The sequence below is a fragment of the Archocentrus centrarchus genome, chromosome 11 (assembly GCF_007364275.1).
Source record: "Archocentrus centrarchus isolate MPI-CPG fArcCen1 chromosome 11, fArcCen1, whole genome shotgun sequence".
In the NCBI taxonomy this organism is placed as follows: Eukaryota; Metazoa; Chordata; class Actinopteri; order Cichliformes; family Cichlidae; genus Archocentrus; species Archocentrus centrarchus.
The window spans coordinates 5,437,350-5,465,282 of NC_044356.1; the positions used below are offsets into that span (position 1 = coordinate 5,437,350).

A 27,933-nucleotide genomic window follows, 5' to 3' on the forward strand; every position below is an offset into this window, starting at 1 on the left:
TTGAGTTTGAGTCAGCCCCATGGGTGTTCTGTTAACTGTAATTTCCCCATTGTGGGATCAATAAAGTATCATCATCATCGTCATCATCTGCTGTCCAACATAAACTCCTAACAGAGTCGTATGGTCTCAGGGCAGTAGTTTGATGCTTCTACCTTAGATTTCAATTTGAAACATAACCTTTAAGGTAAAACAGTAAGAAATAAAAAAGGCTAACAGACAACCAAAACTACTGCTTAAGTTAACAGGATAACAAAGACCTTTCAGCACACTGAACAGCCCCCAGATCACTACACCGTAATGGTTTCATGCATTATTCCAGCAGTTTGTTTTTAAGTACCTGCATTTTGTTTGAAAATCTGCATGTATCAAGTTCCATCAGGATCTTTTGGATGAATTCAGAAGTGTACCTGAGGTCAGTTGGATAGCTCAGGTTCAGGTCGTAGATGATCCCAAACAGTAAGGCACAAGCAGTGGCGACATCTTTGAGTTCATTAAGCACCTGCACACCTTCACCTATGATGCCAGTGATCTTGTGGAGACTGATCAACATCTTCACCTGGGTGTTTCACCACAGGTCTCTGCTGAACATTGACATGCTAAGGAAGTAGTTGCAGGGTGTTGAACCAGGGAAAAAACTCAGACATGCAGGATACCAGCCCTTGAGGACTGACTGGACATCCCTGAGTTAACTAAACAAATTTTTTTTTAAAGTTTGGGGTATAAATGTAAACACTATTAAGTAAAAAAAACTTCTAAGAAATAAGTAGTAGTAGGTAGGTTCATCAAAGTTAGCAAATCATATATTATCTGATATCTGTAGGCCCAATGAAAGTGAATGTGGTGGTAAACTTAACTCTGCATCACAAAGACATTGAATCTTGGTGAGTGAATTACAAAATTTGATGCCTTGATGAGATCTTATTTAGCACAACTTTGAATGAAAATGTCCCTTTTATAACAACTGACACTTATTCCGTACTCCTTCACTAGCCTTCCAGGGTCTTCTTTGAGATACAAAGCTAGTGCTTGGAGGCTGCAAGATCTTGTTGCAATGGAGTCAAAACAAAACAGTAATTATACAGAGTCAGAGTAACGAATTAGCATAGTCATAGCCATAGTTTTTTTGAGTGTACAGAGTGCAGATGGAAATGTTGCGTTCTATGATGTGGTTACCAAAAGGTATTTGCAGAAATGTTAATGATAATCACAGATTTGATTCACATTGGCTTTATTTCTCAAGAGATTGTGGCGAGAGCTACTGCTGGAGGTCAAGGTCACATAATTATTAATTATTGTATTTCAAACAGTTAATACAGTGCGGTGGGCATATTTTTCCCTGATAGGCGGTACTCTTGTCTGTTCATTCATGGTGGGAGGATATCCCATCACTGATGGGTCTTCTTATCACAAGCAAACCTTGTTTTTAGTAGGTGATATTTTTCCCTTGGTTGTCCAACATTTATATAAGCTTCAAACAGTGAAACTGAGAATATATTACATTATTAAGGTGCCTTGTCTGTTCTTTTCCTTCACACTTTTCCTTCCCCTCAAGACATTTTCCATTGAGTACAGGGGGAAATTAAAAAAAAAAAAAACATAATGGGTCATTTTTGGACTAATTAACCACCACAAAAACAGCAACTTTAAAAACAACAGTTTTATCCACCTTGGATCAGGTCTTTCTGTGTGGAGTTTGCAATGTTCACCCCATGTCTGCGTGGGTTTCCTCCCACAGTCTGAACACATGCAGTTAGTGGGGTTAGGTTAATTAGTGATTCTAAATTGTCCATAGGCGTGGATGTGAGTGTGGATGGTTGTCTGTCTCTCTCTGTGTTGGCTCTGCGACAGGCTGGCAACCTGTGCAGGGTGTATCCTGTTTCTCACCCTATGACAGCTGACATAGGCTTCAGTAACCCTGAAAAGGATAAGTGGAAGAAGATGGATGGATATAATTCTGCTGAAATCTACCCTGAAAAACAACTTTCAACATTACTTCAACTATAAACCTCAATTTTAGGCTGTGAATTTGTTGCCAAAGACACTCCTTTTGAAAGAGAAAGCAGCACATCACCTAATAGGCTCATGTCTCCTGGGTGTACCTGTATGGTCAGATTTGAAATATTACTGTATTCTCTTTAATTAATAAGTGGTTAAGGCTGCACTTAGTGGTTGTGGCATGCTGCCAAGACATAAAGACAAGGAAACCATGAAGGACGAATTGTTATTTTGTATTTGAGTCTCAAATGAATCAAAAGAAAAGGAGAGAATAAAGAAAAGTGTATGAGTTTCCAACATTTCACGGTTTAAAAAAAGTAGGTGATGGGTTAGATGTGTTTGCACAAGGGAAAATTTATCTCTGAAAAATGTAAATTTAGTTTCATTTATAAAGCCATCAAATGGGTTTAAGAACACCTTTTAGCCTTTAATGTGTGTAAGAAAAACACACACAAAACAGCAAATCAGAGAGGATCCCTCTCCTGGGAAAGACAGACACACAATAGATGTAGCAGCAGTAGTGCATGTGTAAAAATGACAGGGAAAAATTGTGCAAACAGAACAAAAAGAAAAGAACCAAATCATAAGAAGCTGAGAAGCACTGCACCAGCCGGTGCTTTACATCTCATGCTCTTCATTAGCAGATGAAGATGCCACAGAAATATTCATGTCACTGAGGTCTTATCATAAATACTGACACTCGAACATGGTATTTAACCTTTTTCTCTGATTTAGAGGGAAAAAGCAAACAGCTTCCATTCATTCACTGCAGGCGCGCTATGATGCTCACACTTCTGAGGTCATGTGCAGTGCAGCTTTTTTACAAACTCACTGTGGCAGAACAGTTATTGCATAATAGTTTTACACACAACCCCCGGGAGTCAGCTGACGTTTGTTTGCATCTTTGTCACGAGCGAATCGTGAACGTGAAGGAACTGCAGTGCGTGCGCGACTCTAACAGCAGCTCACTCTGACGCGTTTCCTCTCCTCTTGCTTTATATTTCTGACTGGATGTTCATGAGTGTTGAAAAGTGGCAGCCTTATTTCCACAGATGCCACAGATCCTCATTGAAGCCGCACTGCGTGGCCTGTTGCCCCGGCAACTGCCCGCCTTGCATCAGCATCTCCAGCATCAGTCGCCCGGCGGCTTCTGTCAAGGTCACCAGCGAGAGGCATCATGGGAAGTCGAGGAGGGGACGGGGCAGAAAGAAAGCGGGGTTCACAATCATTACCCCCCTCACGTAACCTGACTCCACGCATGCGCCCACTCTCATGCGAATTGAGCTGATCAACTAATCGAAAAAGGGCTGTGACCATAATAGGACATGGACGCCGCCTCGCCTTACGAGATGCGGCGATGATGCAGAGCAGTCATGGGATTCTGCACGTCAAAGGCGGAGGGGGCGGAGCCACATCACGGCGTCCCTGCGTCCCCATTTCTCATAGGCTGGCCTGAAACAAAATACAACTACGTGCGGTTACGTGCGGTTTCCCTCGCAGCTCCCCGCATGAATTAGCTTGTATGAGAGAAGAAGGGAGGCACTGCCGCAAAAACCGACCGCTGCAGCTTCTGTGTCCGGACCGGCAGTCACGACAGGTGAGAAGCCTTTATGTGTCCGCTTTGTGCACGGATTTGGGGCCTTTGGCAGCAAGCAGGGGGTGGGAATAATCTGCAGTTTGCTTCAGTTTGACCGACATTAGGCCGCAGAAGTGGTTAACTTTATTATTTCAGCTACTTTTTATTTAGCTTTATATCTGACCTATTGTAGCATGGTACTGATTACCTGAGAGCGGGCTGCTAGTGGGGAATGAGGGGGGAGCGGTCGTGTCCTCCCTGGTGAAGCCGGCTTGGTACCACGGACAGCGCCTAATGAGGTGTGCTCATTTTCCTGCAGTTTTCAGCGCCGACGGGCGGGTCCTGCGAAGCTTTTTAAAGACCACCTGAAGCTCCCAGCTTCTGACTCCAGCCTGCAGTTTGGGAATCTTAATATCTGCCCAGGGATCGCTCCAAAACATTTCGAAAGATGGAGAGGCAGGCAAGTGATGTTTTTATTCTGTGACCCACATTCAGAGAGAGCTTATAGGACGAACCAGGCCTACTGCTTCAGTTTTCATTTAATCAAACGCATGAAAATCAGATGAGTAGTCAGCGCAACTGAAGGGTTTATTCGTAATACCGCATGTTTTCTACATAACGTACCGAAGCTGTGTGGGTGGGATCAGACTGTAAGCGTGCCATGACATCTCTGAGTCACCCATGAACACTGCAGATGAGCATCAGAGGTATAGCATGCATATGTTTGTGCATTCATTTCTAACATTGTCTGTAGGTCTGTTTTCAGCAGCAGTATCTGCCTTTGTGTGACTTAATGTTTCTTCTGTATTTTTATGAAGACTGCATAACAATGAGAGGAAGAGAGGGGTGATGACTCGTTCTACTTTTCATTATTACAGTATTATTACACTGTGCTTGTTTCAGGTTAATGACAAAGATTAGAAATGTAGGGTGGGAGCACAAGAAACTGTCCTCCCAAAGCTTAGCTATAAATGACATTCAGACATTATAGGCTGTGATAACCATAAAATATTTAAGAGTTACATAACCTTCATAGGAAATGTCAATTTGAAGTCAAATGCTGTTTTATTTTTTCCAACATAAATAAGATGCCTTTTGTAAAAATGGATCTGCTTTCTATCACTAAGCATGATTCACTGCAACAGATCAATGAAAACGTCTCCCTCATCCTCGGGAAGAGAAAGGAATCATTACCAGAGTGAAAAACTGGAGCAGGTTCAACAACATTATATAGGCTTATTTTGCACCTGAAATCCCTGTTACTCTAAACCAGACAGCCCACAGAGCACCACAATAGCAACCGGCAATTCTCATTTCTAATAAACCTTTAAAGTTATGAAATCAGTTCATCTGTAATTATCTTTGGAAATGTTCCTAGGTAAATTAATGGAGCATGTCAATAAATAATTTTAATTGGTTTCAAATGTGATCTGAATTCCCCACACTGAAAAAAGGCAGTGAAATACAGAGAACTTTGTAGTTTTCAGAGTACATGGAATTATATACTTACAGTAATAAACTGTGCAGGTTACAGTAGGAACACTAAGAAACAGCATTAAATAGCAAGAAAACCGCTATTTGACTTGTTCATTAAGAAGTTTCTATGGAGGATTACAGTAAGCACACTGTTTAATAATGGCTAATCTAGCTGCATGTACTGTACTGTAAGTGGGAGGTTAGCTCAGATCATAAAGCAAAGTGGGAACTATTTCCTAAAAATGCTTGTAGTGAAAAAGGAACTTTTAATTGTTTCTGGAGGTGATGCAACATCAGCGGTGAACGCGTCAGTAATACGAGGTCAGAATCCCGACGGTTTGTGTGTCTTCAAACGTTTAGCGACTCAGATATTTATGACACACCTTATGTACACACTGAAGGGATTATAGCCTTGCTCTGATGCCCCCCTTCTGGCCCGCCCTCCTCTGTTCATGCAGATTATTGATCTGCTGTTCAATATACAGCCTGACAGCTGTGACCCCTCCCATTCAGAAGAGCCATCATCACGCACAGAGCAACACTTTCTTCCTGGTTACCCTCAAAGGTGGAGTCTTCAGAGACTCTGGTCGGCTCGGTGCAGATGTAGGTCAGATGCACTCGCTGTATTTGTGTGTGCGTGCATGCGTGCACACCTACACACCGCGCTGCTCTGGATTAGTGTTACTTTAGTGAATGAGACGCTGCCGCATGTTTGCTGCACCGCGCTTACTTTCAGCCGTGTCAATAAAAGTGTCACCTCCAGGCTGTTGCCATGGAGATAAAGGAGGAGGGGGAGCTATGGGCACTGTTGGTTGGATGGAGGGAAAGGTGGAATAAGATGCTTACATGCAGACATTCTGTTTTAAATAAAAGACGATGTAGTATGAGTGCAGAGATTAAAGACTGTTAGAGGAGTCGTGATCATCTGATACATACAGTCACTGTACTTGAACCACCTGTACATAAATGTATATAAATGTACATAAATGTATATAAATGTACATAAATGTACATAAATGTATGTAAATGTTTCCACGTGCAGACACAAAAAATATGTTTTATTTTGTTAAATCTGTGTTAAAATTCAGAGGCCTCATCAAGTGTATCAGGGTGGATTTTTGCACATTAGGATCTGATGCTGTTATCATGACACAGGTTGCCATAGTAACACAGCATCCGTTTTAGCAAGTGTGTTTGGTGCAACAGGCTGCTACCAAGCTCCACTTATTTAGCGTGTTCTGAGGAGGGTGATCATTGATCACCGGTGTGTCCAGGTTTATTTTGTTTAAATTGTGTGGACCGAGGGAGTCAAGAACTCAAGCTTAGGGGAATATCTAATCAGAAATAAATACGGTGTAGAAAAGTGGTTAAGAAAACACTGATTTCCAGGCTTGAGCCCTCACACATGAACTGTGACACTCTACAAGAGTCTTATTATTAGCCTGATTGTTTTATGTTGATTTATTCTTTTGCAAAGTGGTGAAAGACCATTTAGATTTTTTACTTAAGTAAAAATCACAGTTCTACCTGCATAGCCTAAGATTACAAAAGTTTTGGCATCAAAATGTACTTAAAGTACTTGAAGTAAAAGTACTCACAGACATTCTATTAGTGGTTCACAATTCATTAATGTGTTTATCACTTAGATGTTGTAGATGGAGTAGTCTCGTCCTGTGGGACTGGGGGTGGGGCACCATTAGGGTGCAGCCCATTGAGTAGCTGTACAGACAGTTAGACCTTCTCATTGATCGCTGCCTGAGTGCTGTCATGTGACCAATACATTCTACTGAGTCACTGTGACAGAGAGAAAAACCTTCTCAGGGATTTCTGTCCGATGACACAGAGAGAGGAAGGTGACCCTGAGGACAAATATAGAAATAGGTGTGTGTGTCTGTGCGTTTGTGTGTTTGTGTGTGTGTGTCTGTGTGTCTGTGCGTGTGTGTGTGTGTGTGTGTGTGTGTGTGTGTGTGTGTGTGTGTGTGTGCGTCTGTGTGTGTGTGTGTGTGTGTCTGTGTGTCTGTGCGTGTGTGTGTGTGTGTGTCTGTGTGTCTGTGCGTGTCTGTGTGTGTGTGTGTGTGTGTGTGTGTGTCTGTGTCTGTGCGTGTGTGTGTGTGTGTATCTGTTCGTTTGTGTGTTTGTGTGTGTGTGTGTGTGTGTCTGTGCGTGTGTGTGTGTGTGTGTGTGTGTGTGTGTCTGTGTCTGTGCGTGTGTGTGTGTGTGTATCTGTTCGTTTGTGTGTTTGTGTGTGTGTGTCTGTGTGTCTGTGCGTGTGTGTGTGTGTGTGTGCGTGTGTGTGTGTGTCTGTGTGTCTGTGCGTGTGTGTGTGTGTGTGTGTGTGTGTGTGTGTGTGCGTGTGTGTGTGTGTGTGTGTGTCTGTGTGTCTGTGCGTGTGTGTGTGTGTGTGTCTGTGTGTCTGTGCGTGTCTGTGTGTGTGTGTGTGTGTGTGTGTGTGTGTGTGTGTGTGTGTGTGTGTGTGTCTGTGTCTGTGCGTGTGTGTGTGTGTGTGTCTGTGCGTGTGTGTGTGTGTGTGTGTGTGTGTGTGCGCGTGTGTGTGTGTGTGTGTGTGTGTCTGTGTGTCTGTGCGTGTGTGTGTGTGTGTGTGTGTGTGTCTGTGCGTGTCTGTGTGTGTGTGTGTGTGCGTGTGTGTGTGTGTGTGTGTGTCTGTGCGTGTGTGTGTGTGTGTGTGTGTGTCTGTGCGTGTGTGTGTGTGTGTGTGTGTGTGTGTGTGTGTCTGTGTGTCTGTGCGTGTGTGTGTGTGTGTGTGTGTGTGTCTGTGCGTGTGTGTGTGTGTGTGCGTGTGTGTGTGTGTGTGTGTCTGTGCGTGTGTGTGTGTGTGTGTGTGTGTGTGTCTGTGCGTGTGTCTGTGCGTGTGTGTGTGTGTGTCTGTGTCTGTGCGTGTGTGTGTGTGTGTGTGTGTGTCTGTGCGTGTGTGTGTGTGTGTGTGTGTGTGTGTGTGTGTGTGTGATGGGATAGTGCAGTGGTTCACAGCTGTGTGAGACACTGCCCTGTCCTGCTTGAGGCTCTTTTTTCTGTCTCAGTTAATGAGCTTTGAGCTGAAGTGATGTTGATGATTGGAGACATGGGGAGGGCTGCACTCCCAGACTCTGACAGGTCATTGCAGTAAATGTATAGCAAGTGTGTAAAACTGCTCCATCTTCTTACAGCAGTTATTTGGTTGAGCTTCTAGCATCCTTCCTTGTAGTTAAAGGTGCAATCCACTGATTTTCTTGCTCTTCTGTCTTCGTCGGTCAGCCCAATCATACGTATAACCTTCACGTTGACTTTATGGTCATGTGACCTTGGGAATTTTAGGATTGAAGGACATCTTTGAAATAGGAGCTTAAAGGTAGGACATGAATCTAGCTCTAATAGAATACAAATATGTATTGCATGTATTACACAGTCCAGGATAAAGGTCACATTTCTGCATTTTCCAGGAATGTTTCAGTGCAACAGGCGCTGACCCTTTCAGTGAGCTTTGTAACTGTGGTATGATAAATATGTTACATGCTATAGTAAACTTGTTGCTCATTACTCCTCGTGTTTAACATGCAGCAGCTGCAAGCACTCTGGCTGTTACATGTCTACACATACCTTCTAGCTTTTAAAATTGGCTGTAATTGCAGCTTTGTTTAGTGTTTGTTTATATAATAAGATAAAGCAAATGCATAACATGCTCGTGTGTCCATTAGCAGACACACCCAGAGAGATGTCGAGGCTTTTAGCCTGTGGTGGCTCAAAGGATTATTGGTTACTTTTATTTCAACCAAATCCTTAAGGACAGGAGGAAGCAGCACAGGCAAACAGTGCACTTTCATCTCAACAGTTACACATGAGGGTAAACTTTATTTAAAATAATGTCTGCAAATAAAAAAAAACACTTACTTTCAAGAGTCACTTTGATCTAACCTTCCTCTGTGAGACACCGAATACTCAACACCCTCTGAGGTCTGGGAGTCTGAGCGTCACCGTGACTTATCATGGATCAAAACACAGTTTCATGACGCCAGTGTTGTTGTATTTCTCCTGCTCGCAGTCAGAGGTCGATGAAGGTCAGCTTTATCAAGGAGCTCTGTACTTGAGTAATTGATCCCAGTCATGAGATTCAGGTCAAACTGGGTCACAGCAGCAGAAATTGGGCCACCGTGTCTTTGTTTCTGCTGATGTTAGTGATTCGGCACACAGTTGGTAATAAGGAGACCCACTGCTGACGCGGCAGAACTGGCTGCTGTTTCCGAAGCCATACGGAGATATTGGTGGGCCTCAGGTGATGCACTGCCCTTGGTACGATAATATCACAGTGAGGTCGCATAATATCAGCACACACTGCACTTTATGGGATTCATTTTGGTCTCAGGGGTGTCGGCTAAACAGGAGGAATCACACATGGAGAGAGGGATTTGATTTATTTATTTTATTTTTATTGCGCTGTTGATTTATCTTATACATGACTATTTTCATAAATGTATTAAACATTTCTAAAAATTTATTTCGAAATATGCTTTTCTCATCATTATACTGAGTGGAAGCCTAAGAAGAAAAGTGAGGGGTAGTCTATATATATACATCCTCACAAATATTTAATGAAGCGAATATCCATTCAGTCCTGATTGTTCCAAAGTCCTTCTAGAAGCAGTTGTCACTTGGTGGCCAACTTGGTAAGTCCTTCAATACAGTGGTGAAAATAAGTATTTGATACACTGCCAATTTTGCAAGTTTGCCCACCTCCAAAGAATGGAGAGGTCTGTGATTTTTATCGTAGGTACACTTCAACTGTGAGAGACCGAATCTAAAAAAAGATCCACAAAATCACACTGCATGATTTTTAAATAATTAATTTTAATTTTATTGCGTGAAATAAGTATTTGATCACCCACCAACCAGCAAGAATTCTGGCTCTCCCAGACCTGTTAGTTTCTCTTTAAGAAGCCCTCCTATTCTGCACTGATTACCTGTATTAATTGCACCTGTTTGAACTCGTTACCTGTATAAAAGACACCTGTCCACACATTCAATCAATCACACTCCAACCTCCCCACCATGCCCAAGACCAAAGAGCTGTCTAAGGACACCAGGGACGAAATTGTAGACCTGCATAAGGCTGGGATGGGCTACAGGACAACAGGCAGCTTGGTGAGAAGGCAACAACTGTTGGTGCAATTATTAGAAAAGATGACTGTCAGTCTTCCTCTGTCTGGGGCTCCATGCAAGATTTCACCTTGTGGGGTAAGGATGGTCTGAGAAAGGTCAGGAATCAGCCCAGAACTACACGGGGTGACCTGGTCAATGACCTGCAGAGAGCCGGGACCACAGTCTCAAAGATGTTAGAAACACACTATGCTGTCATGGATTAAAATCCTGCAGGGCACGCAAGGTCCCCCTGCTCATACCAACAAATGTCCAGGCCCGTTTGAAGTTCACCAGTGACCATCTGGATGATCCAGAGGAGGCATGGGAGGAGGTCATGTGGTCAGATGAGACCAAAATAGAGCTTTTTGGTATCAACTCCACTCACCCCAAGAACACCGTCCCAACCGTGAAGCGTGGGGGTGGAAACATCATACTTTGGGGGAGCTTTTCTGCAAAGGGGACAGGACGACTGCACCGTGTTGAAGGGAGGATGGATGGGGTCACGTATTGTGAGATTTTGGCCAACAACCTCCTTCCCTCAGTAAGAGCACTGAAGATGAGTCGTGTCTGGGTCTTCCAGCATGACAATGACCCGAAACACACAGCCAGGGCAACTAAGGAGCATTTCAAGATCCTGGAGTGGCCAAGCCAGTCTCCAGACCTGAACCAATAGAAAATCTTTGGAGGGAGCCAAAACTCAATGCTGCCCAGCGACAGCCCTGAAACCTGAAAGAGCTGGAGAAGATCTGTGTGGAGGAGATGGTCAAACTCCTGCTGCAGTGTGCAGACTTGGTCAGGAACTACAGGAAACATCTGACCTCTGTAACTGCAAACAAAGGTTTCTGGACCAAATATTAACTCCTGTTTTTCTATTGTATCAAATACTTATTTCATACAATAAAATGCAAATGGATTATTTAAAAATCATGCAGTGTGATTTTGTGGATCTTTTTTTAGATTCGTCCTCTCACAGTTGAAGTGTACCTACAATTAAAAATTACAGACTTCTCCATTCTTTGTAGGTGGGCAAACTTGCAAAATCTACAGTGTATCAAATACTTATTTTCCCCATTATAAATATGGAGAGAGCCATAAGTTAAATTCTAATGGTAAAAGAGACATAAAAGCTGCATGTGTACACTCACCAGTCAGAAGATACTTTCAGCTGTTCGAGGGATCGCCACAGTGGGTGGATCCACATATGTGATTTGGCACGTTTTCCTATAAAAAGAACATCTGCACAAGTGATTGTAATGGACCACGAGTTAAAGTTTTATTATTTATTATCCTCCCAACAGATATAAACCAGGAGGATTTGTCATACAGTCTGTCCATCCATCCGTCTGTCCATGAGGTTTTACCTTTCTCTGCCTACAGACTCCAAAACCATCAGGAGCTGAGCCATTAAATCTGGCATATGTGTTCTTTACTCTTCAGAGATGTGCAGCATGATATTCCTGGGTGTTTAGTACCTTTGTAACTTTGGCTGTATTTATCTGAAGTAAACAACATGGAGGATTCCAGGCTGTTAATGCTACAGTATGATAATATATGCTAATGAGATGCAGCCTCTTTCTCGCACCTGATTGGCTTAGCCTGACCATGTGATCATATTGTGCTGTGTGATTGGCTGTACCTACTTTAGCATTATTGAGGGAAATGGAGAAAGTGGGATTCCTCATATCTATCAGCTGACCTCGGTCCCTGAACAGCTGGCAGGAGCTGATAGTGAGAACCTTCCAGGTACAGATCCAGTCTGTTTATAGGAACATCAGTTCTAGACTGCAGCCTGATTGGTTAGCCTGTGATGCCGTCTTCTGATTGGCTGAGCATTGTCTAACGTGTGGGTCAGGGATGACTCATGGCCATAAAAAGTACAGACTATGACTCATCATTGAGCAATATTAAAGCCATACCTACTGCTCAGCAACATTGCTGACATGTAAACAATATGGTTGCCTTATGATTATAGTGATGTCATACATAATGCACTGATATCAGCAGGTTATGCAGTAATATTCCTGCACACACAAGTATAATATAATGTGAATACCTTGTAAGTATGCATTATAGCTGGCTTATTGTTATAGATGATATAAATAGCCATTATGTAGAATACACACTTGTACAGTGCAGTACTTTCTCTAATTTGTTACCATGGAAATATTTGTGTCTGTTCTAGGATGGTTACCAAACAGTATTTGTAGAAATAATCACAGAATATCTGTGACAGCATGCTTACAATAGTTTTGATTTATTGAGTATTGTTAAAATTGAAAACGTTTTTGCTGGAATATGTATTATATCTTTGCTAACCTGGGGGGGTTTAGGCCGAGGCCTCCAAATTAGTTTAACAGAAGGTAATCAGACCTCTGCTGAAGGGTTTCTGTTATGAAGTGAGGCTGTGATGTTATCCTGACTTCTACATTTATTTATATTCTCAGGTCTTGTCTCATTACTAATTCATTAGAATTGCTAATATGTAGCTGTTACTTCAATTTAGAAATAAAAGCAACAAAAAACATCTAAGCTACAAAAGCACAAACTCATCATCACTTCTTATGAACATTACTGCAGCTAGATGAGTGGGAAGCATAATAATAACAGTCCTGATGGCTCCTTAATCACATACCCTGATTTCATTAAAGACATGAATAGATTGTGTTATGAGGCCCGATTCTGCGGCAGGGGCAGGCAGATGGCTCCAGGATTGAATTTCATCTGTATTCAGTCGATTATCTCCAGGAAGGACAACCACAAGCAGGAAAATCACTGATCACAGACCTGCTGCTCTGACCAGAGGGCGTTTGAGGTTCTTGTGCGTCCTTGTTTTGTTTATGTCTTTTTATGTGATTTTTATATTTGCCACTAAGAAGTTGCTTTTAAGAAAAAAATGGCAGTGGCAGGTCTGTTTATTTGAGTACAGAGATGATGAGTATCTGTGTGGCTACATGTGGATGCTTGTAAGTGCAGCCTGAGCATGACTTCACTGTTTGATAGCTGCTATCAGTGCTCGTGTGGCGCTGCATCTCTGACCTGTCTGCCGTCAGTTTTATTGCATCGTTCTGCCTCCTACAATGACTTAAAATCCCATAATGAGCTCAGATTTCGTGTCTTCGTCATCTTCTTGTCCTCCTCTTCCTCCATTCATTCTGCCTCTTTCTCCCTGCAGGAAAAGCAGGTGACAGGTTATCTCCTGTTCTCCCTCGCCACCGCCGTCATCGGCTCTCTGCAGTTTGGTTACAACACAGGAGTCATCAACGCTCCCGAGGAGGTTGGTGAAAACTAGCTGTGTAACATGATGTAGGTTTCCTATAAAAAGAACATCTGCACAAGTGATTGTAATGGTTGTAAATATAAATACCTGCAGATCCTGTCATGTGACAGCACAGCTATACAACCACATATTAACCCCAAGATAACAGAAGAACCACGGTGCTCCCTTCACTGCACTGGATTCTTAATTTTGCTTGTTTTCAGAGAAGTGACTTAAATTTGCATCAGAGTTAGATTGAAGAGTTCAGTCAGAAATGTCTGTTTAAAAATATATTCAACTATTATTAGAATTATTAGAAAATGCTGAAGTTTTTTTCTTCATATCTATACTTAGCTGAGAGATAAAGGTCAGAGCATCCTTACTCTGTGCTTCATTAATGTGACAGAAAAATCACAAAAACACTGTAAAAGGTGTTTTGTTTAAAGCAGGTCTCTCCTGCCCACATTTCACCTCACTTTCTTACATTATTTCCATAAACATAGTTCATTTTTTGCATATTGAACAGATACTAAAAGCCTCTGTCTGTTCTTTAAGTTTCAAAGTGGCATCGGTGTAACCTTTTCCTTGTCCTCCCTCTGTCCATCCATCTCTGCTGTCAGAAACTAAAATCTTTCTTCAACATCACCTGGGTGGAGCGTTATGGCAAGTACATCGACCCAGGCGTTTGCACCATTGTCTGGAGTGTTACTGTTTCCATCTTCAGTGTGGGCGGCATGGTGGGCTCCTTTAGCGTTGGCGTTATGGCTAACCGGTTTGGCAGGTAGGAAGTGAACTTTCTTAATGCTGTGTAATATAACCTGCTAACATGCAAGATTTATTTCCTGCCGCTGTCTTTAATAAGAAGCAAATACAGTTCTGTGCATTTCCTGTTTGGTTCAGCTGAGCTGTCACAGCCATTACTGTTAATGGGTCTCATGAAGCGAGTCTGTCCCGAGCGCACTGCTCCGCTCTAACCTTCCTTCATTTCTCCATTTCCTGTTAAAGGGTTTGTGGTGAGTCTGCTCATGGCTGTGGTCACTGTGACATCACCCACTGCACTGTGGACTGCCATGTTGAAGTCTTGAGTTTAGCAGCCATAAAGCTTTTTTGTGGCATGTGTAGATCTGGGGAGTGGTCAGCTAACACCAGTGCTGGCTCTCCAGTTTGCATGGAAACTGAAGTTTCTTAGTGTACCACTGACCAGTGAACAGGATCAAATGGCACCCATATAACTGTCAAGATTTGCTTATGGCTGGACCTAGAAAGCCGAGTCAAACAGCCGGTGTGAAGTGTGAAAGGTTTATTTGCACAAAAGAAACTTGCTCCTATAAATTGATTCAATGACAATGGGCAGCGAGAGACTGAGGCAGTGGTCTTGTAAGGTCTACAAAAAGAGAGAGGAGGTTTCAGTGATGACTGGTGGGGAGGAAGCAAATGCAAAGGCTTATAATGTGACTGAGGAGCGTTCTTACATGAGAGATGTCAGAGAATAGCTGGAGAAGGGTACACTGGCAGGGAGGCTGAGTTCGGCATGGGGTGGGGTCTTGATGGTGGAAAGTGGGCAGGCAGATGGTCGCAGAAATCCACATAGCTTTCCCAGGTGTGAATAGTTGCTTAATGAAAATCCAGCAGCAGACTCCAGACTGAATGGCAGGTGAGTATCTTGACATGGCTGACAGTAACTCCAGGTGAACAACACAGTAGTGAACAGGACGATCTGGCAGAGAACCACAGCTGCTGCCAGCCCCACAGGAGGATAATGGACTTCAGGTGTCCACAGTTAGCCTGGGAAACATCAACTCCGCCAATGGGCGGCAACCCCAGATTCTCAATTCAATTCAATTCAATTCAATTCAATTCAATTCAATTCAATTCAATTCAATTCAATTCAATTCGCGCCAAATCACAACAAACAGTCGCCTCAAGGCGCTTTGTATTGTGGGTAAAGACCCTAAAATAATACAGAGAAAACCCAACAGTCTAAACGACCCCCTATGAGCAGCACTTGGTGACAGTGGGAAGGAAAAACTCCCTTTAACAGGAAGAAACCTCCAGCAGAACCAGGCTCAGGGAGGGGGGGTCATCTGCTGAGGGGGGGCTGAGGGAAGAGAGCCAGAGATTAATAACAATTAATGATTAAATGCAGAGTGGAGTATAAACAAAGTAAATAAGGTGAATGAGAAACAGTGCATTATGGGAACCCCCCAGCAGACTAGGCCTATAGCAGCATAACTAAGGGAGGGTTCAGGGTCACCTGATCCAGCCCTAACTATAAGCTTGATCATAAAGGAAAGTTTTAAGCCTAATCTTAAAAATAGAGAGGGTGTCTGTCTCCCGAATCCAAGCTGGGAGCTGGTTCCACAGAAGAGGCGCCTGAAAGCTGAAGGCTCTGCCTCCCATTCTACTCTTAAGTATCCGAGGAACCACAAGTAAGCCAGCAGTCTGAGAGAGAAGTGCTCTATTGGGGTGATATGGGACTATGAGGTCTTTGAGATAAGATGGGGCCTGATTATTCAAGACCTTGTATGTGAGGAGAAGGATTTTAAATTCTATTCTAGATTTAACAGGGAGCCAATGAAGAGAAGCCAATATGGGAGAAATCTGCTCTCTCTTTCTAGTCCCTGTCAGTACTCTAGCTGCAGCATTTTGGATCAGCTGAAGGCTTTTCAGGGAGCTTTTAGGACAGCCTGATAATAATGAATTACAATAGTCCAGCCTAGAAGTAATAAATGCATGAATGAGCTTTTCAGCATCACTCTGAGAAAGGATGTTTCTAATTTTAGAAATATTGCACAAATGCAAAAAATCAGTCCTACATATTTGTTTAATATGTGCATTGAAGGACATATCCTGGTCAAAAATGACTCCAAGGTTTCTCACAGTGTTACTGGAGGCCAAAGTAATGCCATCCAGAGTAAGTATCTGGTTAGACACCATGTTTCTAAGATTTGTGGGGCCGAGTACAAGAACTTCAGTTTGATCTGAATTTAGAAGCAGGAAATTAGAGGTCATCCAGGCCTTAATGTCTTTAAGACCGCCACCTGAAAAGCGAAGAGAAAACACACCACCACAGCCTACCCTAATCGATTACACTCTTATTTATGCATAACTTCAAGTTTTAATTCAAACCATTTAAATATATATAAAGTGTATTTAAAAAGTCCTCCCTGAGTGTTCATGTGCAGGTAAATTAGCTATGGAGACCAAATCACATAAACTGTGTAAAAATGTTTATTTTTTCTGCTCTAAAGTTTGGAGCCAGCCTTCGGTGAGCTTGCTGCTATAATAGTTTAATTTTTCAGCCCTGGAGGTTTGGTGGAAATCCTAGTCTAGCTCTGTCCAAAGCTCTATCACCAAGTTGTGTTTTTCTTTCCACATTCTTTTCCTTGTTTTGATTTTATTCATATTCGTTCCCCATCCTCCTCCTCAGGCGTCGCTCCATGATTCTGGTGAACTCTCTTTCGGTGATCGGTGGCCTCCTCATGGGCTTCTGTACCATCTGTTCCTCCTACGAGATGGTGATCGCTGGGCGTCTGGTCATCGGACTATTCTGTGGTCTCTTTACTGGCCTGACTCCCATGTATGTTGGCGAGGTATCACCAACTCCACTTCGCGGCGCCTTTGGCACTCTGCACCAGCTCGGTGTGGTTGTGGGCATCCTGATCGCTCAGGTCAGCAGCTCCACTGAAAACTACAGTTCAGTGACTGAATCTGCCTGTTTGTGAAATTTATGTAATTTTCTACAGTACAGTGTTACACAGAACCAATCATTTAATGCTGGAGGGGTTTTAGCTTATGATATTAAGTGCCTTGAGGTGGCTCAATATAACACTATCATTTATGCATAACTTGGCACTATATAAATCAAATGTAATTGAATTGAAAGTTTATTAAGTAAAACCTCAGGCTTAGTAATAGTACTGCTTTAGAGGCTATTTAGACATTCTGAAATAGATCTGTATCTCAAAATTAAGTATAGCCACTTATAAGAGAGACTCAAAACTGACCTGAATCATACTGTAATGGTAAATGGACTAGTTCTTATATAGCACTTTTCTACTCGGTCTGAGCACTCAAAGCGCTTACACAACACGTTTTACATTTACCCATTCATACAAGCACTTCCATGATTAACTAAGCTAAGTGCTTACTGTCTAACACTCACACACATTCATACTCTGACGGTTTGCATCGGAGGGCAACTTGGGGTTCAGTATCTTGCCCAAGGATACTTTGGCATGCAGCCCGGAGCAGCCAGGAATTGAACCTCCGACCTTCCAATCAGTAGGTGGCCTGCGCTACCCCCTGAGTTACAGCCACCCCGTGAAATACTGTGAAATATGTAAGCTATGTAAAATTTAAAAGAAGACCATCTTTAGTCTTTTACTATAAAAATGGCTGGATAGTATATGCAAGTTTGCATTCATGTCCCCATGAGTCTTAAAACTGCTTTTCTATGAGTCTTACCCTGTTGTTACCCTGTTGTTACCCTGCTGTTACCCTGTTGTTACCCTGTTGTTACCCTGCTGTTACCCTGTTGTTACCCTGTTGTTACCCTGCTGTTACCCTGTTGTTACCCTGCTGTTACCCTGTTGTTACCCTGTTGTTACCCTGCTGTTAACCTGTTGTTACCCTGTTGTTTACCCTGTTGTTACCACTGTTGTTACCCTGCTGTTACTTGTTGTTACCCTGTTGTTACCCTGTTGTTACCCTGCTGTTACTTGTTGTTACCCTGCTGTTACTTGTTGTTACCCTGCTGTTACCCTGTTGTTACCCTGCTGTTACTTGTTGTTACCCTGCTGTACTTGTGTCCCTACCGTTGTTACGTGTTGTTACCGTGTTGTTACCCTGCTGTTACCCTGTGTTACCCTGTTGTTACCCTGCTGTACCCTGCTGTACTGTGTACCCTGCGTACCCTGTTGTTACCCTGTTGTTACCCTGCTGTTACCCTGCTGTTACTTGTTGTTACCCTGCTGTTACCCTGTTGTTACCCTGCTGTTACCCTGCTGTTACTTGTTGTTACCCTGCTGTTACCCTGCTGTTACCCTGCTGTTACCCTGTTGTTGTGTCCCCCGGTGTTTAGGTTTTTGGTCTGGAAGCTCTGCTGGGCTCAGAGAAGATGTGGCCCCTGCTGCTGGCCCTTACTGTGGCCCCTGCTGTCCTGCAGTGCATCCTGCTGCCTTTCTGTCCCGAGAGTCCCCGCTTCCTGCTCATCAACCTCCAACAGGAGGAGCAGGCCCGCAAAGGTACACAAAGATACTGCTACGATACAACTGCAGTGACACACAACAGGCTGCTATTTCTGCCGACAGTGCAGTGTTTCACAGGCAGGGCATGTGACTGTGCTTGTGTGCACACAGGAATTGATAAATAATACAATATAATCTTTGTGAAAAGAAAGGTAGCCCTCCCATAAGTTCCCATGGACGGAGTCCAACTCCAACATCTGGAACTGCAGCTGGAGAAGGTGTTTCTTGTTCTCCTCTGCAGCATCAGTGAGGTCAGAGTTGCAGAATCAGCTCATCACTTATTTCAGCTTGTGGTTAGAGTGGCTCTCCAGCTCACGCTGGAACCCCAGAGCAGAACAGGAACTACTGATGGAAGGTGCAGTTGAAGACAGCTAAGTGATAATGAGGACCATCACTGCAGTGACCTGACACAGGAAGGCCAGATCTAGCTTGTTAGCAGTGATTATTATAATTTTCCACTAATAATAATTCAATCACACTGCTGTCTTAAAATAGATGGTAAATGGACTGATTCTTATGTAGCACTTTTCTACTCTACCTGAGCACTCAAAGCACTTTTGTACAACAGGACTTATCCACCCATTCACACCCATTAACACTCAGATGGATGGGAGAAACTCAAGGTTCAGTATCTTGCTCAAGAATACTTTGGCATGCAGACTGGAGCTGCCAGGGATCGAACCACCAACCCTCTGAATCAATAGATGACCTGCTCTACCTCCTGAATCACAACCACCCTATATATCAAGTATATATATACCAGATATAGTGTTTATATGGAAAACACTAAAACGAATTCATTTAGACAATACTATTACTGTAACTGCTGCCAATAGGGATAATGGGATAATTATTACATCACCAAAGAGCTACTGTCTCTGTTGGCACTGCACTTACAATTACTGATACTACCACCACTAATACTACTGTACACCTTCTACTAGCACCGGTATTACAGCTAAACATCACCTTTAGATGGTCCCACTGACCGACACTGTATCATTGTGTCATAATGCTGTAACTACTTAGCAGTTACTACAGTATGTACAAAGTGCATACAATTTTTTTACCAAACAATATTCAACACAGATTTGTAAAAAGAGAAAAGAAATAAGTTTAAAAGGAACTGAGATTTTTAAAAAATTTAGATTCAGATGATGGAAAGATGCATTTCAATTTAAAGGAAATTTGAAAATTATTACGATGAAGTGATACGGCATTGAATAAGCTGATGTTTTGTTGTGTATTTTTTGTGTATTTGAAATATGTCTGTAATAGTCTGAGCTGAATAGCTAATTTTCTTCTTATGTAAATAGGGGGCAGATATTATAAGTTTATACTTCTTTCTGCTCCTTTTCATTCATGATTTCTTTTAGTTGTTACATGAACTATTCATATTTATTATAGAATGAAATCAAAAAGAAAAGAAAGAAAGGTATTGCAGTGTCTGATGCAGTGAGAAAGGGAGAGATTAGCTTCAGATACACAGAGGTGAGATCAGGTGAGTCGGGATGAAGGTCTGGCCTGATCAGAAGAGTCCTTGAACAGACAGAAGGTTTTGGCATCTGTTCCACATGCAGCCTGTTTGTTTGGCTCTGAGGCTCTGACCCACCTCTCCCCTCAAACATCAACAAACACTGCAGCGCCACAGCCGCTCAGGTACGCTGTGCTTTCATATGGACAGCACTTTGTTTACCACACATTTATACTGTTGCAAAAGAACATGCTATATTTGTTTGTAGCAACAGTGCATTGTGTCCTGATGTTATAAATAAACCTGTTAAAAGTTATCGTTTCTTGTGCAATAATCAATATGCTGATTATTTCTGTAAACAAACTCCTGCAGTATGTCTGAAACATTTTGCTGTGTAGCGCCCACTGGTGGCCAGTATGAGTTTATAGCTCCTTTTAAAGTGCAGTTTATGAATTGCAGACGTCCGTCCTGTGAAAAACATCCATCGGAAGCCGATCTGCTGATGAGCTGTAATCCTGACCTTTGTTGTTGTTGCAGCACGTCACTGCAAAGCATCTGTATCTTCTTGCTTTCTCCTGTTTTACCGTTTGGTCTTCAAAGCAGAATCACTGCAGCTCAGTACAAGAGAACACACCGTGTCTCTGTCGTGTCCACAGTGCTGGTGCGTCTGCGCGGGACTGAGGATGTGAGCAAAGACCTGCAGGAGATGAAAGAGGAGAGCGCCAAGATGGCCATGGAGAAGAAAGTAACCATTGCTGAGCTGTTCCGTACGGCAGCGTACCGACAGCCCCTCCTCATCGCCATCATGCTGCAGCTCTCCCAGCAGCTGTCAGGGATCAACGCTGTGAGTCAGCATGCTCACACTTTCACACCAGTTTAATGAGGGTTTTTTGTTTGTTTTTGTTTTTTGTGTGATATAGTGGTACAGTGGTTAGCACTTTCACCTCATAGCAAGACAGTCCTGGGTTAGAATCTAGGCTGGGGCCTTTCTGTGTGGAGTTTGCATGTTCTCCTGTGGATACTCCGGTTTCCTCCATGGGGTTGGGTTCATTGGTGATTCTAAATTGACTGTGCGGCCTGAAACAGAGAGACAGCCTCCCCAGGGCGTACCCTGCCTGGTCACCCTGAATTGGAGAAGAGGATGAATGGATGGAAGTTTAATGTCTGTTAGCTCAGTTCTCATGATTTCTTACCTCTTTCTGTACCTGCCCATCACTAAAAAATCGACATGATAAATAGATTTTAGTAATAAAAATCTGTAATAAAAATGATTGTTATGGGTGCCATCACAACTCATATAATCAAACGTTAGCTCTTACACTTTAGTAAATACATATTGCTTTTGTCTACCATGTGCATGTATGGTAGACAGTGTATACATGTTATTATTAATGGAAATAACCTGTGATTTTATCACTGTCACTATAAACAGGTGAAGCAGAGTCAGAGATGGAGTGCAGGTTACTCTTCTGACCTTGTTATTGCATCTTTTAGCTCACTTGAACGTGAACTTGAAGGTTTATAGACTGAAAATGTCTTCAAACTAGGCGGAGCTGTTGTTCCTCGTGTTGGTTGGTTGGTTGTTATATTCTGACCACTGTGCTGCTCCCAGAAGGATCCTACAGAAAAACTGGTTTATAAGAGCTGCAGGCAGGCAAGAAAATAACTTATGAATTATTCTCATTTCCATCCTCTCTGCCTCCCTCAGGTGTTTTATTACTCCACTGGGATCTTTGCCTCAGCTGGAGTGAAGCAGCCCATTTACGCCACCATCGGAGCCGGCATCGTCAACACCGTCTTCACCATTGTTTCTGTGAGTTTCTCTCATCCTGTCTGTGTTTGTGTGCACTCAGGAGCGCACTGCTCACACGCACCTTCTCTGTCCTACAGTTGTTCCTGGTGGAGAAAGCCGGGCGCAGGACTCTGCACCTCCTGGGACTGGGTGGCATGGCGGTCAGCGCTCTGCTGATGACGGTCTCCCTCCTGCTGGTGAGTTCAGCAAACAGAGACTGAGGGCAGACGTGCAGCAGTTATTCTCTCCACAATCCTGCTAACCAAAGAGTATGAAGGGCCAAAACTGCTGGGATCAGAAGGAAATGGCTCAGCAAATCAATGAATATGTTATTAAAATATTGTTTTTTTTAATTAATTTTTATATAATATAAAATAAATAATTAAGGGGAAATAAACATGGGAAAACAATAAATAACATGTAAAATTTTCTAGACAATAAGCAGATATCAAATATCACAAATAAAGTCATATTTTATGAATTAATATAAGTAAAATTAATTGGTTTATTTTTTTTATATCAACAGTCTTTTATAGATGACCAAACCGCCTAAATTAAAAATAAGAAAAGCAATAAGTTAATGAATGATCAAGTGCATTTAAAAATATTATTTAAAAATATATTTATGACATATTTTACATATTGATGGTTCCCCTACAGTTCTCCATATTTTTTACTCATTTATTTATTTCAGTATTATTTTAACTTTGCACTTTCCATCATATTTTTTTCCAGAAAGTGTCAGATTTTTTTCTCTTTATTGATCACTATCATGGTTTTCTCTAAAACATGTGGCTAATAGACACTGTTAAGAGCTTTTAGCCTTTAGCTTATCAAATACTGAGTATATAAATATTTAACATTTGTCTACATTTAATTTTAATGTGATGGTTGGTACATTTAATGAGATGTTTGTTTATTTTGCTTTCTAAGTCATTAATATGTGTTTCTTCATAATTATGGCACTTGTGGTCCTCCATATTAAATCCATTGGTTTAAAATAATTGATGACTGCAGCTTCAAAGTCAGTTCGTTTGGTTTCAAACGAACTCCCACTAACCATTAGCAGCAGTATCTCATTCTTTGGTGTCTTCTCCCTCTGTCTGAGCAGGACAACATCCCTGCTATGAGCTACGTGGCCATCTTGGCTGTCATGCTTTTTGTGGCTATGTTTGAGTTGGGCCCCGGTCCAATCCCATGGTTCATTGTGGCTGAGCTATTCTCCCAGGGGCCCCGCCCAGCAGCCATGGCTTTGGCCGGCTGCTGTAATTGGACAGCTAACTTCCTGGTTGGAATGAGCTTCCCCACACTTCAGGTAAGGGAGATAATCACCTAATTAACTAATTAGGTCATTAACTTTCTTGTTCTTAAAGATAATTCTGACTCTCCTCTCTTCTCTTCTCAGGAGTGGTGTGGGCCTTTGGTCTTCCTCATCTTCGCCGGCTTACTCGTCATCTTTTTCATCTTCACATTCATCAAAGTCCCCGAGACCAGAGGCAAGACCTTCGATGAGATCGCCCGCGGCTTTGGCGGCGCCCCGCCTCCTCCTTCCTCGTCCACCGAGGATCCTCCTGCCAGTGCCAGCACAGCTGTGACCCTTCCTGCCTCGCCTGTGAAGGAGAAGGTCCCACTGGTGGAGGCACCGGCAGTAGCTACGTCTCCAGTGGCTGAGACCACACCTCTTGAAGCTAAACAGGGCAGCACAGCAGAGCACGTAGAGCAGGTGTAGATGAGGTTTTCATGGATGAGGGAGGTTATAAATGAAGGAAGATTCACAGCAATTTTAGCTACACTGGACCTATAGAAACTATTTGATAGCAGACCTAGAGAACAGCATCATCAGATTATGGGTTTTGGGCCTTTGAATGGTCCGGCTTTCTGCTTTCATGATCGCACTGCGGACTTGTTTTTCCTGAGGTTTCCCACACTTTCTTCTTTTAAATCCTCTCCTCCTTTGAACAGAAACAGGTTGAATCTACTGTACATTCCTAAGAATTCAGCTGCGCTCATTAAAAGGGTGGCTAGTTTTTAACACAGCGGTGTGTCCACGCAGGATGACACACTTTTAAACAAAAGTGGAGCAGGTATCAGGTAACGGTCCAGGCGCAATGACAAGGTCTGAGGGGTGTGAGCGAGGTCACATGGATAGCAATGAACCACATTTTTTACAACTCACACAATTCTGTTTAAAAGTTTAGATACGTGTTGTAGTGGAGAATGTAGTGCAGTGTGACTTGTAGCTGTAGTTTGTGTGTTACTGTAGTTTTTGTTGCAGTTTTGTATCTGGAAGTGTTCTCAAATCACAGGTCCAAAAGGACATCTTTGAAATGCTAGTCTCTGCCTTCAGCTTTTGATTAAGAGCTAACAGAAAGCTTCGAGCAAAGCCAAAGAACTGCTGGACACATGGGCTCAAACGAGGCTGTGTAGGGTGTGGATTTCAGAGCAGACGCAGATCATGCTAACTCTGAAAGCCAGGGAGGCGGTCCACCAGTGTGTCTTTGTTTAGTTGGAGTTTGGCGCCACCCTTGGTAATAACTGGTAATTGCAGAGGCTTTCTGCCTCGTCTTTCATGTTTGCAGTTGATGGAGTTGATGATGAATCACAAATTTACTCCAAACAGTTTCCTACTGACTGGAAAATATAAGGATATAATTATTCTGTTTAATGCACATTGAATATTTAGAAAGGATTATTATTTTAGGACAGTGGCCTGTAAACAAAAACACTTTCACTTATTTTACATGTTGATCATAGTGGGGTAATGTGCAATGTATATTACTTTGTTAAAGGGAAAGTTATAATATTTATTACCTTAGAAATAAATTTTTGTATAGAGTATATAGTTAGAAATCAAATAAAGACCTGTAGTGCTTTCCACACTTGCCCGAGGTATAAAGAGAGTCTGTAATAATGAGCTCTGCCTCCATCACCTGAAGTGTAACCCAGAGATTTAGATGCATTCATGCACCTTGTTAAGCAGACAAGCGGCAACATGAGCAATAGAGCCAAATTCAGCAACGTAGAAGTCACTGAGCAGCGCTTCATGTCTAACCTACAGAATAATCTCAGACGTATTTACCTTTTTAGATTATTCCTTATATCTGTCCAAACTGATGTTAGAATAGATAAGAGATGCATTTATTGAGCAATCTTAATCCTAAACTGTGTATGAGCTGATAATGGGTTGAGGCAATCAAAGGGGGAAGTGCTAATACTCTATGAAGAACGGGTAAATGACGATCAGTGATAACACAACTGTCTCTGATGGTTATTGTGTTTGTTTTCACAAAGGGAGAAATTTGCTTGGACTTTTTTGTTCTTCCGAAGTGAGGCAACAGTTTTTATGTTTTCACAAATGAACTGTATATGTGTGTTTGTAGTCAGTTTGATTATTTATATAAAACACTGCAAAGGACTGACTTTCGCTCTGCAAACACACCTGTGGAAGCGACAAGTCTGGATGCAGGACTCGGTGATTAGTGAGCAAAACCTTTTTTTCAGCAGACAAAGTGTTGATGAAGTTTCTTACGTGCTCCAAATCACCTTCTGATTACAGGAGCACTCAGAGAACCGAGGTTACGAAGCCTCGCGTGCATTAGTTCCAGCTTCTCAGCTCCCTCTGAGTTAAAGAGCTGAACCTGCGCTCTGCCTTCAGCACAGACTTCACGTTCCCTCATGTCTGCTAACCTTATCACATGTGCGTCACATTTGTTAACATGACATGAAGAACGTCTTCAAATGCTTTAAAAATCCTCTGAATGGCTCTCAAAGCCCAAATGCACTAAAACTGACTTTGACGCAGCATTATGAGCCAAAAATTCTTTATTATTATAAAACAACAATCAGCCCTGTGAGCTTCATGCTTTAATGCTGGCTCCTAAATAATAAAGCTGACTTCTTGAAACGATTGGAATGAGGTCATCTGTATAAATCTGATGTGTTTCTGGCTTTAATCACACGGGTCCTGATCCTTTGTCTGAGGCATTAGCTGTGTGTAGCATTATCAGCCATCATAGATTTATGAATTGTAAACTCTGTATAATGTGTGTAATGTAGACACAAAGCATATTTTCTATATTCTGTCGTGACTGCGTGGATTCCTGTAGTTTCTTGAAAAAAGCTATTTTCACTCATGCTGCACATTGAAGATATATTTATGTATTTATTGTATTATTTATTTTGTGGACACACTGGGAGAATATTTGTCTTGACAAGTCTTCTTTCAGTGAGACCGGCCTGATTTAAAGAGTGCTGAGCTCATTCGGTGTGATATGAAGAGACTTATGAAATATTCCTTGCAGTGAGGGGATTGTCTGTGGAGTCATGGCTTTGTGGTGTGTTGTGGGTGATGTGGTGTGCTTGCACTGAGGGAGGTGTGTGCTGCCGTCCTCCTCGCTGGCAGTGTTCAGTGTTGTGTTTGGTCTTCTTTCACCCACACAGCTTCTTCAGTGGCACTGAACTGTATCAGACCAGAGCCTGGTGTCTTCTCTCTGCGACACAGCCGGCTGTCAGGAGACATCTTTGCTCTCACTCTTCTTAGCACTGAGGCCTCGTGGGGTTAAGAAACGAATGAAGAGATGTGTTTAAGAAAGCTCACGTGTTGCTTTGGATGTGGAAAGATTAGATTTTGGTGTGCCACCTTCAAGACCAGAGCACGAGGCTGTTATTTTACTGTGTTTCTACTGTAATCTACAACAACAGGTTCCTGCTGCAAAAACCTTACAGTGCTGCGCTGCATCTCATATACAACATCCTCTGATTGACCCTGCAGTGGAAAAATGAATACGGTTTGTTAAAGCTGATTCAACAGGGCTTTGAAACTGGATTCACCCTGACTCCACCCTCTGTTTGACTGCAGTGCATCCCAAATGTATTTGAAAGGATTTAAACGGAGCCAGGCTCACGCTCATCCTAACAGCTACTTTATGCACATGTACCAACCCCAAACCTTCCATTTACTGTACAAAGACGGTATAATTCTGAATTTATAAATATGTATTTTTTAAAAGAGTATTATTTATATGTTGACTTTGGCCGTCATATGTGTGTCTGGTTCCTTTTTAATTTGGGGTGCACATTGTGATTACCTCTCTGCTCCTCTAGCTCTGAGCATCCAGCAGGTCTTTGTGTTGGGCTGCAGTTCTTCTGCTTCCTTTTCAGGAATGCCAGTGAGCAGAAACTCCACAAATGTGGAGGGTACCAACCCAGCCCTGATCTCAGGTAACCTGAGATCAGGTGGGTGTTCACTGGTTAAACAGTACACAATCTGCCTGAGAAGAAGAGTCAAACCCTGACCAACACTGCTGTTAATTTCCATCTGCTTTACATGCCTGCTCACATTACACTCAGAGCCGTGCAGCATCAGATTGGTCACCACGTTGTTGCCCTTCAAAACTTTCACCGTAAAATGTCCAAACTTTCTGTGCTTTAAGCCAGCAGCTCTGGTGATAGTCATGCAGTGTCCACAGGTCTGAATCCGTCACCAAGCACCGTTTGGCTGTGCTGCTGTGATCTTTGTTCTGTGTTTCTGATGTCAGTGTGGTCCTCGTGTGTGTGTTGTTGCTGTGGAAATTGATGTTTGAGTGTAATTCAGCTGTTTGTGCCTCTCTGTTATTAAATGTGTCTTTGTGGGAAAGGTTCCCTTTGCTTCCAGTGTGTTAGAAAGCACTCCCCGGGTTACCACGCGGTGCTTCGTTAGTGTTACCTGTGTAGTTCATATGCTCGAAGTGCAGTGAGTGTGTGACAGCCAGCGTCTGTATGCACAGCAACAATCTAAGCTAGTCTGATGAAACCACATTTCTTTTTCATATTTCTCTGCTCAGCAACAGTGCTGCACCCCAGCCATTATGGTTTGTACTGTACAAAACACTTATGTTGTTAAATTAAAGATTCATTGTGTAACCACACACAGTGTGACCATCTTTTTTCAGCACTTTGGGCTTTTTCTTTGTTTATAATAGATTTTCCAAGAACCCCCTCAGAGTC

General features: G+C 42.5%; 1 protein-coding gene across 1 annotated transcript; it reads left to right on the top strand.

Moving 5' to 3' along the window:
- The first annotated feature begins 3,471 nt into the window (after positions 1-3,471).
- slc2a3a (solute carrier family 2 member 3a) lies at positions 3,472-27,854 on the top strand. The gene is made up of 11 exons (XM_030740669.1): positions 3,472-3,592; positions 3,891-4,031; positions 13,350-13,451; positions 14,054-14,214; positions 16,864-17,104; positions 18,517-18,679; positions 20,813-21,000; positions 21,865-21,969; positions 22,047-22,145; positions 23,060-23,263; positions 23,354-27,854. Exons 2-11 carry the CDS (start codon positions 4,020-4,022, stop codon positions 23,675-23,677), a joined length of 1,599 nt encoding a protein of 532 aa, XP_030596529.1. The 5' UTR covers positions 3,472-3,592; positions 3,891-4,019; the 3' UTR covers positions 23,678-27,854.
- The last annotated feature ends 79 nt before the right edge of the window (positions 27,855-27,933 follow it).